General features: G+C 39.2%; 1 protein-coding gene across 1 annotated transcript in view; it reads right to left on the reverse strand.

Annotated features, from left to right (window-relative positions):
- Nucleotides 1-1,185: 1,185 nt before the first annotated feature.
- The window catches only part of kctd16b (potassium channel tetramerization domain containing 16b), a 75,218-nt gene continuing 60,672 nt past the window's right edge, over nt 1,186-15,731 (reverse strand). The window contains exon 2 of the mRNA XM_010729309.3: nt 1,186-7,644. Coding sequence (XP_010727611.3) covers nt 7,181-7,644 — 464 coding nt within the window. The 3' untranslated portion in view covers nt 1,186-7,180. The remainder of the gene's footprint in view (nt 7,645-15,731) is intronic.

Raw genomic sequence — 15,731 nt, forward strand, 5'->3', positions numbered from 1 at the left:
TGCCTAATAAATGTCTTTTGTCATATAAAGCTGCACATTTTAGAGTGTCTTTTTATTGTGACCAGTCCACGCCACACCTGTGAATAATCCTGCTGTTCAGTCAGAATCTTGATATGCCACAGCAGTCAGGTGGATGGATTCTCTTGGCAAAGTGCTCACCAACACGGAGTTTAACAAATGTGTGAAGTCAATCTGAGAGAAGTAAGCCTTTAGTGTGCATAGAAGTCTGAGATTGTTGAGATCAACTCATGAAAATGGTTTACATTTTTCACATTAAAAAATGATTTAATAAAGATTATTGTCAGTATGTGGACTTAATTTGCTTTATATTTAACAGTTTAGCTCTATTAGCATGAGCCTTTTAGGTTTTCACTATGTTGAGCTGCCATGTTTCTACAGTAGCACCAAATGGACAAACCAAACAAGACTAGATCAGGTGTTTTTTTACACAGCCAATGTAGTTTTCACTATGTGCTGGTAACGAGGAGATAAGGCAAGGCAGTTGTGATCACTACACGGATAGATTCCTGCACATGACGTAAACCTAAAGGAGCTGTGTGTACAACGTGACAGAGTACTTTGTAGTATGTAAGTGCATAAGCTTGGGCTTGGGTTTTTATGGACTTTACTCACCTCATTTCCAATCCTGCACTCACTCACCTGCCCAGCAGATAGCATTGTCAACCTTTCCCCTTCACTCCAGATCACCTGATTTAATCATTTGCCCATACAGCTGCCTTTATTTCCTCACTGGCCTCTCAGTACTTACAGTGGGCAGTTTACACATGTTGATTGTCAGATTGCCCATCTTGCTCGAGCACTATAGCTGCTGTTTCCTGATTACCTTCTTGCCTTAACCTTCTTCTTGCCTTATGTTATTTTGGCCAGCCTGCTATGTTCAGCCTGCAGGCTTTTTCTTTTTTTTTTTTTGTGGTCATATGTGATTCATATTTGTGTGTGACCAGTACAAATCACTTGGAGTCTGATATTTAATTGTACTAATTTGTACATGTGGTCCTAAATCAGATACAAGCCTGTTTTTAGTTAGTCATATTGGAATTCATGCAACTTTTACTTTTTTACTCATTTGCCTGAATTGAATGTTTTCCCACATGATTCATCCAAAATAGCATAATCCTTGTTATCGTTTGCATGCAAATGTACTGTCTTCCCAGGCTTACGGTGTGAATGTGTCATCTAGTTAGTCTGCTCATGGATCCGAGTTCTATTGTGACATGTGACAAAAGAAAAACACCACGACTGTGTCTGAATCGCTTTCTTCTTCAATCATTCACAACTTCTTATAGTAAAGACAACTGGGAGCAGTAAACTGAGTGTTTAGACGCTCGTCATTTTGTGTCATCACATACATAGAATCAGGTATAAAATGGGACAAATTGCATTGTGACATTGTGAGCATAAAGTAGTGCACGTGCTAGGGACATGACAATTTGATACTCAGAATTTGGACATTAAAAAATTGACTTAGACAAAATATAGTGTAGGGTAAGGGTAAAGTATAGAAATATAGTATTATACCACAACACTATACACAATAAATGGTGTGAAAATAATTTTGGACACAGACCACAATTCACTTTTCTCCCTAAACATAACAAAAATAAAACTATCCCTGCAGATTACCACAACCTCCTTCTTAATACATGCAGTTGCAGGAATGTTGTATTATTCCAGTATGATCTAACCACAAAGGCTACAGCCAGTGACTAATAACACAACCACCCAAATAAACACTAATACAACATATCATCAGTGTTGCGCTTGTAGAGATTGGTATGAGCATGATGTCGTTTTACCGCTGAGATGGAGCTGATCATCTGCTCATCTGTGAGACATGAATTTTAAATGAACAATCAATTTTTATATTGTTACTGTCTTTCCTGATGATGTGTGGAGCCCAGAGGATTAGTAACCACCACAGCAAAGGCTGATGGGATCTAGGAATAAATAGAAGTCTCAGTCGCTGTACAGAATGTCTTGTTTATTGGTTGTCGTCATACATTTTCAAAATTACTATATGCTTTGTATCTAAAGACTCTCAGATGATTTTTACTGTCTCTAAAGGCAGACGTAATAACACCTGGAATACAAGGCAACTCTCACCACGGATGTTTTGGTAACATTCAGTTTGATTTCTAGAAGTCAACCTACATAGAATTTCAATCAGAAAAACTTTGATAGACAGGTTTTTATATAATTCCATAATTAGCAAAATAGTATTAATTATTATTTTCTGAATGATTCATGGTGAAAGAAGTATTTCCATCACCATACGCCTCTGGTGAGAATCACTCTGTTTTGCAGGAGCTCGGTCACTCTGCAGAGTTTTTATCTGATAATGTTATACACCTGTGGAGGAACAGCAGACACTATCAACACATTTGTGCTTATCTTTTTTTTTTTTTTTTTTTTTGCAAGTTTTCTTTTTTTCTGTTAAATATCAGATCTTTTTCCACAAGAATCTTTTTTCACAAGAACAGACTAAGTTAAATCTGTTATAAGTTTTGTATACCAACATGCTCACAATGTTTCTGAACCATTTTTTCTTTTTTTTCTTTTTAGTGTCAGAACAACAATAATCAAAACAGACGTCCTTTTTGTTTCGAAACAGTATGTGCCAGATCTACCATGGTGGTGTCAGAATAACGTGATCTTTCCTCGTGTGGTTCGCAGGCTCATCAAAGGCAGGAGGAAAACAAGACGACTGCCTGCGGTCATGTACGCAGGCTCCACTAGCAGGACGTGACTATAACTTCAGGAAAGAAAATCACACACTGTAGTCGAGCACTCGCAAAACAATAAACTGACAAACTCAATATCAGTTCACAGTCTGTTTTCCTTTTCATACATCACATTTGACTTAAAACAAAATTTCAGTCATTTATCAATAAGATTTACATTATCTGTTCTTTTCAGGCCCAAAGAACCGAATATCATGTGCTCTGAAGGTGAAAACTTGTCAGCAAGATCTACAATCTTTCTCTCTGATGACAGACACATTATTCGTGGCTGCGTTGTGCATGTAAAGTGATTATGAACATATTTATCTCTTTTCAAATACTTTCTTGTTTGTGTTTCTTTGTTCAACTTTATACATTGTGCAAAAACAGCTGTAGTCTACTCTAGAAGGCCACCAGGTGTCTTTTTTTTTTATTTTTTATTCTCTCTATGTCTGTTCAAGAGCATTTCCAATCACGTCTTATGACGAATCAGTGTTTGAAAAATGCTCTCAGATTTCTGTGACTGGTCGACCTTGTTGTTGAATTATTAGAAGTAAACAAACCCAACACATTTGTGAAATTGCAGGCAGAGTCGAGCAAACGCGTTTCCTAATATCGACTTTCTCGCTTAAACTGGGCTGAATATGAACAGCGCGACACTACTGCTGATGTCAAAAACAAATATGTAAAAAGCTACGACAATCAGAGACGTTCACCTTCCGAATGAAAAAAAAGCGTGCACCAGTTTGTGTTCACTGCGTTTAGACCATTTGACCAGGTGAAAATTGCACCAGCCACTGAAAACACGTTTCATGGGTAAAAGGAGAAAATTTTGATATATTATCACAAGTCAGCATGCTGTTCTCAGAAAGCTTAAAAGCAAAAATCAAACAGAAGCAAACTATTGTCTGGCCTAATGCTCAAAACCCAGATATTTCCTCCTTTATTTATACATGTAACTTTTAATCAGAAACTCTTGTAACTGATTAGTGAACTGATTACTGTAAATGTGTGGAAAAACCAAAACAGGGAATACCTGTACAAAGATTTCTATAAAATGCAGTCGGGTCTGTTCTCTCCACTCCAGCAAATAAGATTTGAAATGAAACAGAAGGCGGTGTTAAAGTTCTGAGTCTCTCAGCTTTAACTTGAGTGAGAGAACAGGTTGGGAAATGTAGAAATGTGGCCCCCAAATTAGGTTGTCTTACTCAATGTTTGGTTGCAAATCCAGTCCATAATGCTCACTCTGTCAGGCCTATGGTGCAGCTGTCACTTCTTGCTGGTTTTAGGCTCTTTTTGCAATCGGTCTGAATCAACAGCATTGAGGCAACTGAGCTGTGTCACCACTCCTGCATGTTTAGAACCATTGTCCTGCTGCATTTACCTATTATTTAAGAGGAAAGGGCTTCTATACTGAACCCAGTATGGATGTAAACACTCTCAAAGTCTGTTAGAAGCTGAAAGTCAGCACTTTCACCTCATAGTCACTTCAAAGCCAATGTTCTGGAGTGTAGAGCCCAGAGAACAGAAACACATCACTGTCCTAATGCTTTCTGACTGCACTGTATGGCCTCAAAAAACAACTCCAGGGTTACAATTTTTTGAGTTTTGGACCAAACCTTCCTTGTTCTGTTTTTTTGTTGTTTTTTTCTAAATGCACATTTTCAGATCTTTTGATTGCACTTCAGCATCGTCTAGTGGCTTCCTCTGTGGCACTGTCAGACAAATGTGCTGACAGTCTCTTTATGACACTGTTGTCTCGAAAAGCACATAGCTTATCATGTATTATAGTGGTAAATGTGTTATAAGTGTGTATTATATTGTCACTCATCCCTGATGGCCCAACACTCTAAATGATAAACAAGAATGGCTGTAGTACATTAGCGTCAGTCTACTGCATCACTAAGAACAGCGGAGCAGCCACACCTCATGGATTTGCATGTTATATACAGAGTATAATACATTATTCTGGTTAGGTATGATTTATGGTGTTTATTTACATATGATATGTAGTCTGGATTAACATAACAACTCCAACTGATAAGATAAATGACTTTAAAATGAAAATGTAATATCCCAGCAATGTAGAAAAATAAGTCATATCCGTTGTATTGACATGAGGAAAATGGTTGGTTTGTATCTAGCACCTATTGCAACCATATTACTTACGTACTATAATAAACCACCGCAGACACGTGGGCACCACTGAATAGAGCTAGAAATTTCTTACTACCCATGAATCACTTCTCTCAGGAAATACATTTTTCATACATTTCAACATAAGGGCATTTTATGATCTATTAATTTAGAATTTTAGATAGAAAAATAATAACATTTTCCTTTGTTATTAATATTTTTAAATAAATTGATCATTGAATAACTTTATAATATGCATACTTTAATATTGTTTGTGTGTGCTTTTAATTCAAATGTATACTTTGTGCTTTGTAAAAGCTATGATTGTTTGTAAAGCCCACTTTCATAAATGATAAGTTTTAATCATGTTCCTCTGTGAAATTTCTGTCCACTGTCTCCTGTGTTTATTATCCTTCTGTACAAGTCACGTTTATCAATAATTTCTATAACTTCTTAACCCAAACTCTATCATTCATCAAAGCTGTTCAGAAATACCTTGATTTTTACCCGAAGCTGTGATCAGAAAAAGCAGTTTCTTCTCTAAGCAGTCATTTACCAATCTTTTCAGCTATTTCCTCTTCTGGAAACTGAATCTGATCATATTTGTGTCATACATTTGATATAATAAAGGTTTGGAAGCTTCCTCCTACAGTACTTTGGAGAGCATGCTTTTTTTATAAGTCAGATTTTCTTGTACCGATGAAAGATTTTAACCTTTCATCTCACTATTTCTTTCCTTGTTGTTTTGACGGATTTATAATCTGCTGTACAAGATGTTCAATCCTTTTTATATGCTCTCTTTTTATGTATGCCTCTCCTAAAACAGAGATTGTGATGTCAATAACACTACCTGTGTAAATAAACAATTAACTATGAACAATGATTGCTTTGAATGGCATTTATCTTTAACATTTTATCACCATTTTATTTTTACAGCATCACTGAATATCTGTATACTTTTTTTTTTTTTACCATGCTTGATAATTAACTTTGCACCCTGAAATAATCAATCGTTCTGTCAGGACCATTTTATCCAGCGAGAGTCTTAAATAGAGATCAATCAACCTGCTATGGAAATTTTATTGTATTCTTGAATTGTGCTCTTTTAAAATAACTGTCTGCCTATCTCTGTGTGTTTACCACATTACATACATGAATGCATGAATAATGGTTAATTTTCATTAAATAGACAAACGGCTTGTCTTTGTGTGTAACCAATGGGCTTCATTTATAACTGTAAACAAGAACCACATCTATCTGCTCTATCACTGGACCCTATCATCAATAATTATTGATTACTGTGTCAACCGTCAGGGTAGAAAGCATCCGTCTGCGTGATGACGGGGTTAGCCTGTGTAGCAATCCTGTCCCATTCTGTGTGCATGTGCCGCGGCTGTCATATTGTGGGCTTTTGTTCATTTTGGGAAAGTAATTGACAAAAATGTCCATTACGCCGTGTGTCTCTGAATTCCTTTTACATTGTAACCTCGGTATTACCCCACATCCAGCCAACACGGCAAAAATCAGTGCAATGCAGGGCAGTTAGATTTACTCCAGGTATGTTTCCAATATAACTGATATTACAAGAAGAAAATAAATTGCGGCGCTGATGAAATTGTACCTCCTCCTGCCTCAGAAGTCCCAAATCTTGCCTAAAAGTTAAATAATCGACCTAGCTGTTTACGCCCCCCCTGGCAGCAGAGAGCTTTGGGTGTATTTATAGTGAGAGCACTGTCGGGACAGCATGAATTATTAATGGGTCCTGATGCAGATTTATCTGTGACCTCTAGGCCACCTGGGTGTGAACACACACACACACACACGCACACATTCACCTAAACTAAATCAGTGTTTGTCTTTGTGGTTTTACAGTGAAATGATGACAGATGACGGTGTGTGCAGTCCAGTAACCCTCAGTAACCCCCCAGTGTAGCCATTAGCCAGCCTTCGGTTGGTTGATTGGTTTATGGAGGATGTCTTTCGTCCACCTGGATTGGTCCTCAGGGATAAATTATTCAAAGCTCCGAAGCATTCAGCAAGGTACAGCACATACTTACAGTACATACAGTAGGCCTAAACTACATACACACACATACGTACTACATATGTCAAGAAGAGAACAGTCTGGTTTTTATGCTTCTTAGCTTCTGTGTAGACCTTCATCCTACTGGCACAGTTTCCTGCAGAAACTAAATTCAAATGAGTTTAGTGTTATCTCCCTTTTGTTGCAAAAGTCATGATCAAAAAACATGTAAACTGATCCTTGGCCTCATGTGTTTGCTCCCTCTGTCCTTTCTGCTGGCTCAGAGACGGTATTTTCTCAACAGGTCTGCCTGCCACATGTACTTCCTCTCGGGGAACCTTTCTGGGATCTTGATCTTGCGGAAGTCTTGAATGCACTTTTCCAGCTCTTCCTCAACCGTCAGCTTCTCTTTCGCCGGCCTCTTCTTGCAGGTGCTGGTGTCACGGGAGCTTGCCGTAAGCGTGCGCAGCAAGTCACTCTTCCGCCTATGTTCGGACTGCTGGAGCATGGCAATGGGGCCCTTTTTCGGCGGCCTGTCCAGGGTTTGGACGTTGGCATGGGGGTGTGACTGGCGGCTGACCGGGCCACGGATGACAGTTCCCTGGGGAGAGCTGGCTTCTGACTGGCTCTCAGAGCTGGACGTGGAGAGCTCGTTGAAGGAGGTGCCGCTCTCGCCCTCGCCATCGCCTTTGTGGTTTTTGCAGCAGCAGTCACATGGAGGGGAGGACCAACGTGATGGACCACCTGGAAAGACATAGAACCAGAATGGGAGCTAACATTAGAGTCAATGAGGAGCAAATTTTTTTCCCACCTTTTCTTTCTTTTGGTGCCATTCATCAAGAGAAAACCGTGACAATGACACAAAGAGAGCCACAAATTAGTCAGACAGGAGAAGAAAGGCGAAGTAAGAAGCGCTGAAGACTGACAAAGAAGAAAAGTCAGCTAATGCCAAATGGCTATCACCTAGAACAAAGTGACATGGCATTAAGGACAACTGGCTTGCTTCCAGTCTAATCATGGAAGTGAGCTGGCTGACTGTTTGACAAGCCTGCATTGTTCAGGGAACTACCCTCTAGATCCAACCTGTCACATTAAACAAGTGGAAGCCTTGTACACGAAGAAGGTCCAAGATACATGCTGTAAATGTATTTACTGTAAGTTACTGAAGACAATTCTGTTTAAATTGAATGAAAGAGGAGCCACCGAGCTTTTGATTTTGCAAAGATCTTTAACTGCGCGAGGAGGAATTGTAGCAATACTGGCACAGGATGTTTGTTAGACCACAAATTGATGTTGTGAATTGAAACTTCAATGAAAACTACACAGTTAGCATTGATTTAGTGATACGCAGGTCACGAGATGTGTAAATATTGTTTCAGCAGCATTCAAATGACAGTAACAGTACATTTTCAGTCCGTTGCAGGTACTAACTAACATGTCTATTAAATAAAAGTAGAGCTTGTTAGATGTCTCCTGATCTGCAAGACACCAAATCAGTGCTTGCTTGGCAAATGTGTTAATTGAGTGTTTAAAAAAGATGTTGCAACCCTTTTGCTTTCTTTGAAACTTTTGCAGTATTTTCCATCACCTCTCTAAAAATGTTTTGAAATCTTGTGCAGTGGGTGGAATCGAAGTGGTACAGGTCAGCGCAGAGTTTTTATTAAACTGCTTTCCTCTCAAACATGTGATCATATCGGAGTCTGCGACTCTTTTTACCTGACCTGGACCTTACCCTGAACTGGAATTTCTATCAAACAAAGTAGCAGTGTCTTGGTGACGATGAGGTTAAAGCAGCTGCCCAGCAGTTGCGGTTTCGCCCAATAACGAGACAAAAGCAGTGATCCGCAGTCAATCGCTGAAAGGAATCAATTGCACAGCCTGGCCTCTGTGTGAACATACAGTGGACTGAAAGACTCGGAGGAACCAGAGCAGCACACCACACCTCTCACTGCAGGAAGCAGCCATTTATTTTTCATGCTAACCTCCTGAATAATTGAAGGGGTATCTGTTGCTGATGGACTCCTCTCTGTTAAGTGAGGAGAGTGAGATCTAAACCCTTGCGGCAAACACACACATGCTACATCCCCAACCCTCCCTTTCTGATTTCGAGCCCCACCCCTCACCATAAACATTACTACACACACACACATGCAAGCACAGGCTTTCACATCAGGTTCAATGGTACCATTATTTCTTTTCATGTGCTGCTGTGCATTTTCCTTCCAATGAGATGGCACAAGACTATAAATAATGCTGTTAAAAATACATGCCCCTTTGCTTTTGCTTCTCTTTGTCCTCAGCGGTGTGTTTAGTTTGTTTATGAAGAAACAGCAGGACAGAAATCAATTCATCCAACCAAAATCTGTTCCTCAGAGTAGCACTCATAAACAGCTACGCTTTATAAATCCATTCATGTGAAAATAGAAGAAATATTAGTTGACACTGTTATTCGAAACTGCAGGAGGTCTAGCGTTCAGTATAGCGCTAAATATCCATACTGGCACAAACACACACACATAATGTATATGAAAGACACATCACCCATCAAAGACAGTGACAGAAATAGAACGTAACACCCTTTGCCAGTCGTAATTATAGTGATCCAGATCTGCTATGTGTGCTGTACATTTCCAGCTTTCACAAAAAAAGCACATACTCATGCAAAGACAGAGCGTAGTTGGCAGGTACGTACACAATTAGTAATGTATCTGACTCAGATAAAAAGATGTATCCGTTATACAGTTAGGAGACAGAGAATGTAACCAGATGCCAGACCCAATTACATCTTCCAAACCTTTGTTTAGGGACACGAGTTAATTTTAGTCAGGAAGTGAATAGGTAAATAGCTCTGATCAATGAGATGCAGATTCGTAATTGGTGTTTTGAAAAATGGCCCCAGACAGTGGTGAATTGCTGAATCCACCAGTACCCAATCTGCCTGTCCAAATAAAATTAACACGATGAGACGGGTAAAGGTGCTGTAACAAATGTCTTAAGCCTTGAGTGCGTGTGTGTGTGTGTGTGTGTGTGTGTGTGTGTGTGTGTGTGCAGCCTTGTATCTGTACATTTGATATACGACATTTTGATTAAACTCTGGCGTTAAGTAATTATGTCCACCTCTATATAACACTTCATGCTCTAAGTCTTGACAGTGACATGGTGTTTTAATTTACAGGTATTGTGAATGGCTATTAGCCTCGCTAACACTAAACACTACCAGGGAGAGATCTGATTTATCATTTTGACCGGCTGGATTTCCTGTCAAACCTTTAGCTTCATGACAAATTGGCTGGGAAATAATTCAGCTGAGGACAGCAGACGTACAGGGACTTTAAAATCGAAGCACTGATAACTCCAATTTGTTATATAAGTCACTGAGTGGTGTGTTCTTACCTTCATCTTAACAGTGATACTGTAATTAAGTTCCCAAAAGGATGCAGTGTTGATGCGCTGTAGCACATCGCAGCATGTCAATAGTAAAACTAATTTCCTCTGCTAATTGAAGTGAGAGAAAAAAACCATGTTAATGTGTAGACCTGCACTTTCTCATTCGTTTTTACACTGTATGGTTATAATGTCTTGCTAATTGAAGTGAAAATTAAACCACTGTTTATGTTATGTTCATTCAGGTTTTTTCTGTCTACTTGAACTAATTTCTATCTTTCTTTATTGCTTCTGTTGCTCCATTTTTCTGCATCATACCAGAACTCCTCCAATATAGGAAGTCACAAAGGAAGCATAGGGCCCTCAAGTGCAGTCTGTGTCCACATAACTTTATAAAACTTTAAGTAATACTGTAATACCGCCACTAAATTTATTTTGTTGTCTGAGACAATGATGCAATTTGGCAGTGTTCTCTGGAGGCTCCATATTTCCATGATGATGGAGGTGCCATAATTAAAGGTCATGGTTTTAGAATCTAAAGGCTATAGCTGCCACACAAACTGTTTGATTCTAATTATACTGGCGAGGAATAATGCATCTTGTTACAGACTGGCCCAAAGGATGAAGGCATCCATCACTCTATTGAAAGTTTTTCTGTTCTTCAGCACCTGAGGTCATTTAAACTGCAGGAACCACTGATAAACTTCTCTGCAACATGGGGCATTATCCAATCCATGTGCTGTAGTCGTCTAAGGCAGTGGTAACATATATGTACAGATCTTTCATGTGTACTGAAACAAGCTGAATTTCCTCGTGCAAATAAAAAGCATGATTATTAAAAAAAAAAGACCAGGTTCCTGTATAGTCCTGTCTAGTATTTTAGCTGTCTAAATGCCAGGAGTTTGACAGTTTCTCTCTGTGACAGGTAGGCGACTCTCCTGAATGATCTACTCACTCAAAAAATAACCCAAAGTTCATTGTTCATACCAGTCAGGAAATGTCTAGAGGAGGGGGGCATTCCCACTTTCTGTCAATCACACCCACACGAATGTCAGAATATTTGAAAAGATGTAGAATAAATCACCTGAGGCGAAATGCAGGTGCAGTTGCTGGAACAGGGACGTGTCTGAATTTGAAGTGAATGTTATTTTTTAGTAACTTATGCCATCTTTTCAGCATATAAATAATAAAATTACAGTTTTATTTCATTTCTAACTGTGATACCTGGTTAAAAAATATGTCACTTAGAAAAAGATTTGTTATATGCACCATCCAGGTACTCACAGTACACTGCATTTTTACACAACTGTGTACGTTATGTACTCAAAATAGCATGTGTAAGGATGGAAGTATCTGAACTGAGACACAGTGTAAGTCGAATCTATTCAAACTAGATGACAGATAGATGTATACTGGAGTAAGGGCCAAATAGATCACCTGCATTATTTAATGCAAAAAAAAAAAAAAAAAAAAAAAAAAAAAAAAAAAAAAAAAAAAAAAAAAAAAAAAAAAAAAAAAAAAAAAACAGCAGCCTAAAGGTAGAGAAGTGAGTTTGTGGCTGGAAGGCAGTCAGTTCAAACCCAGACCCTGAGGAAAAAAAATTGGGCAAGAAAGTGAATCAGGAGAGCTTGCTTTGAGTCTTGAGCAAGGCAATTAATCCACAAACTGCTCCGGGGACCGGCACCAAAGACTGAGCTGTTCCTGAGTCAGATTGTGTTCAACCGTGTAAATTCCAGACAAGCAAAAAAAAAAAACACATTCATATTAATGATTTAGTCTCATATATGGTCATGAAGTAATTACACTTCCTGACTTTGGTATAACATGCTTGTTGATTTGTTTATTTTCAGCCCACATCAAAAAATAAATAACGAAATAAAAAAAAAATAAGATCATTTCACGTATGAAAAGTTAATTTGTGTGTTTCTGTGCTGCTTAGTCATTCCAAATGTACATGTGTTTCTGCACATGCATCAACATGTGTGTGTAAATGTACTGAAAATGTTATATATGTGTAGGCCTAGTGCATGTACCACCCTGTGCTCTCATGCTTAAGTGAGGTCATGCTTTCCTTCAGGGCTGAGTACATATTTGCGTGGTTGTGGGTGTGTGTGTGTGTGTGTGTGTGTGTGTGTGTGTGTGTGTAGGAATGCATTATATGTACGTGCACATGCATGTATCACTTGTGAGTTGATGCATCATGTGCCTGATGTAGGTCAGTTTGTGTGCTTCACTGCAGCCTCCTTCCTCCACATAAATCATACATGTTTTAGTTTGACATGTGTTTGTGTTTCTGTGTGTGTGTGTGTGTGTGTGTGTGTGGCCTGTGGTCATCCCTCAGTGTATAAGTGACATTGGCCTTGGAACTATTATCTGTATGCCGTTGGGCAGAGAAAGGGAGGCTGATGTCAGGTGGGGTTCCCATTGATGTCATCAGAGGTGTCAGACTGTCGGCCGTGCCTCTGGCTAGCATCACTCAGCACACGCACCCTCGCTTTGTGTGTGTGTGTGTGTGTGTGTGTGTGTCTGTGTGTGTGTGTTGTGTTACACTGTATGTGTAGCAGTTGATTCATGTGATCTCATGTTGTTTCTCTTCCAGGGAGGTTGGCAGGAGGTCTGACTGAAGTCTAATGATTGTCACATGCTATTACGTACACACATACACACACGCGCACACGGTGTTTCCTGACAGGTGCTCGAGGCTCTGATGTATTGATCTCAGCAGGGACCTCCACAACTTGTGTTAGCTCTGGCCAGTAAAAAGAGCTGGCTGTCTCACACTGCACTCACAATGAAATAAACACACACACATACTGCACACACTGTGGACAAACCTAATTTTCTATCCATAACTGTCATCCATCATTTCAGCTATTATTCAAAGGTCCTTTCATTTTCTTGAACAAGCAGTCGTGAAGCATGTTATCTAATATATTCATGTAGACAGATGCTTTGAGTGTCAATATTTATGATGACTGTGCAACTATAATACAGGCATATTCCATAACAATACACTGACGCCAGTGCTGTAGTACTCAAGACTGAGACCTTTACAAAGTGGTCTTGAGACTGTTTTTAAGGTCTCATTTCAGAATCGACCGCGCTTTTACTCAGACTCGTTTTCTATTCTAGCTTGCCACATGTGTCTTGAGGTCACTGTAGGAATAGTGTTAAATCTTGGGTGTTATGGGGACACTGCCTTCTCTCCCTGAGACACAGAGCAGCTGTATGTTTGCCGTTGCATCCTGATCATTACTATGGTAACCAAGGTCAGAGGGTAGAACTGTCTCACTCCCTTGACACAACAGGTAGGTACATAACAAAGAAGAATCAGAGTCAGATAACAATGTTGGACCACTAAGTGTAAACCATTAATGACCATGTATGGACATAGAGTGGTTGTGTCACTGTCCTGAGGGCATATAGACAAACCAGAGAGGACAGCCTCTTCAGTCTTGAAGTCTATTGATAAATCCTCCATTCTCCTTGGCCCAACTTCAATAAACTTTTCCAGCATACAGTAATACATCTTGGACTCCTGTGCTCCTGTCTCTCCACATCACAGGGATATCACTAAATTGTCAGTGCATTGTCTGATTTATGTAATGTGATGTGATGTAAAAGCTCTTGTAAAAATTCAACCAATAGCTGAACTTTGTAATTTTGAACATTTTGTTTCTGTTAAGAGCTGTCAGTCCTCCTTCACAAAGACTCTTACAAAAGTGAATGTGGGAGACAAAAGAAGAACCTGTGGTTGTTTAACAGAGATGTCAGCCAAATCTTCTGTAATCAAATTTGGCTCCCACAAAGATTTCAGCTGCAAAACTGTCAAATCTGCAAGGCAACGACTGGGACCACAGACCAGATTTGGCAAATATTAGCTACATCCTGCCTTTGTTTTGGCCTTGACTTGGTTTCAGTTCAGGTGTTTTTTAATAACAACACTTGCTGATACTATATGCCTCAAAAATGTCTTGCTTCATGAAACTGCCTTTATAACCCTCGATTTTAGACACTACAGGCGGAGTACAAATTCTGCATCCATCTGGAGGTAAGCATTACCTGAGAACGTCGACAAATCAACGACTGAGTGCATCTTTGTTTCTTTCATCTTCTTTCATTTTCATTTGGGATGGCGCACCACCAGAGTTTTCAAAATCAGAGTAGAGCAGAGATTCAAAAACCACATTAAATTGCATGTCATCTCCTGCAGCATGATTTTTGCCCACAAAGTACAGCATGTCGTACCCAAACAGACTCAGATATTTTCCTCATTATATTGGGTTATTCTGGGGAAAAGAAATAATCGTGAGCGAAAGGATTCAATTGCTGAAGTACTTGGCAGTCTTTCGAACATTAGAGGACTTCTGCCTGGTACTTGAATGAGCAGATAGACACAAGCACAACATTCATTTTAAAGTGGAGGTTTCTCTTCTCTTCTTTTTTCTTGCACCTTCTTTTTTTCCGTTGTTCTTTTTTTGACTGCACTCTTTTTTTTTTACATTTCTCTCTTCATCTGCATATGCATCACCTTTACCCTTTCCCTTTCTAATGCCTGTATCGATGGGTTGGTGCGTCAGTGGGTATGAGTATGGATGATTGCCCTCTGATTGATTTCTGTCATACAGCCTCTCAGCACTGGGAGGCTGTTCACCCGAGATAAATGATGTTGGCTCAACAAAAGCAAATAAAACTCTTCTATCTATCACTCCTTGTCTGTCAATTTTTTTCTGACTCCCACCTCAACTCTGCACTGGCTTCATTTGTCTTGCTCCCCACTGCTTCTCTTCTCAGTTTCTGCTTTCTCTCTCTCTCAGCATTTTTCAGATTTTTTTCTCTATTCTTTTTTTAAAAATGTATTCTCTCTCTCTCTTTGTAACTTTCTGTTCTTAGCTGCTTAATTCTGACAAGTCAACAGCCTAGGGCTGCAACTAATGATTATTTTGGTTGCTGACTAATCCATCGATTATTTTTTAGATTAGTCGATTAATCACGATTATTTCTACTAAAATAGAACAAAACAGAAAGATGCATCATTTCAGAAGCTAAAGTCTATGCATCATGTTTATCACAGTGTAATACCAATTATTAGTGAATTGATTAAATACCTTATAAATTAATTATGAATATGCTCCAAATCACGGATTACCACTGACACAAAGTGGAGGTTTACTATTCAGTGTAATATCCAATTCATATCCTGCACATTAATTATTATTGATATCGTCGCTGTTGGGCAGCAACTTCTTATTTGGCGAACTGATTCTACTGGCCACCCTTCAAGTCTGTGCACATTTACAAGTGAAAGTATTCAAAGAGTGTGACCTGATCTCCATTGCACCTCTTGTCTGATGACACTGGGGGGACACTTGCTCCGGCTGAAATCTTTGAAAAATATTTTATTTAACAGTATGTGATCGTACAATGGGGTTTTACAATACGACACG

The sequence above is a fragment of the Larimichthys crocea genome, chromosome XXII (assembly GCF_000972845.2).
Source record: "Larimichthys crocea isolate SSNF chromosome XXII, L_crocea_2.0, whole genome shotgun sequence".
In the NCBI taxonomy this organism is placed as follows: Eukaryota; Metazoa; Chordata; class Actinopteri; family Sciaenidae; genus Larimichthys; species Larimichthys crocea.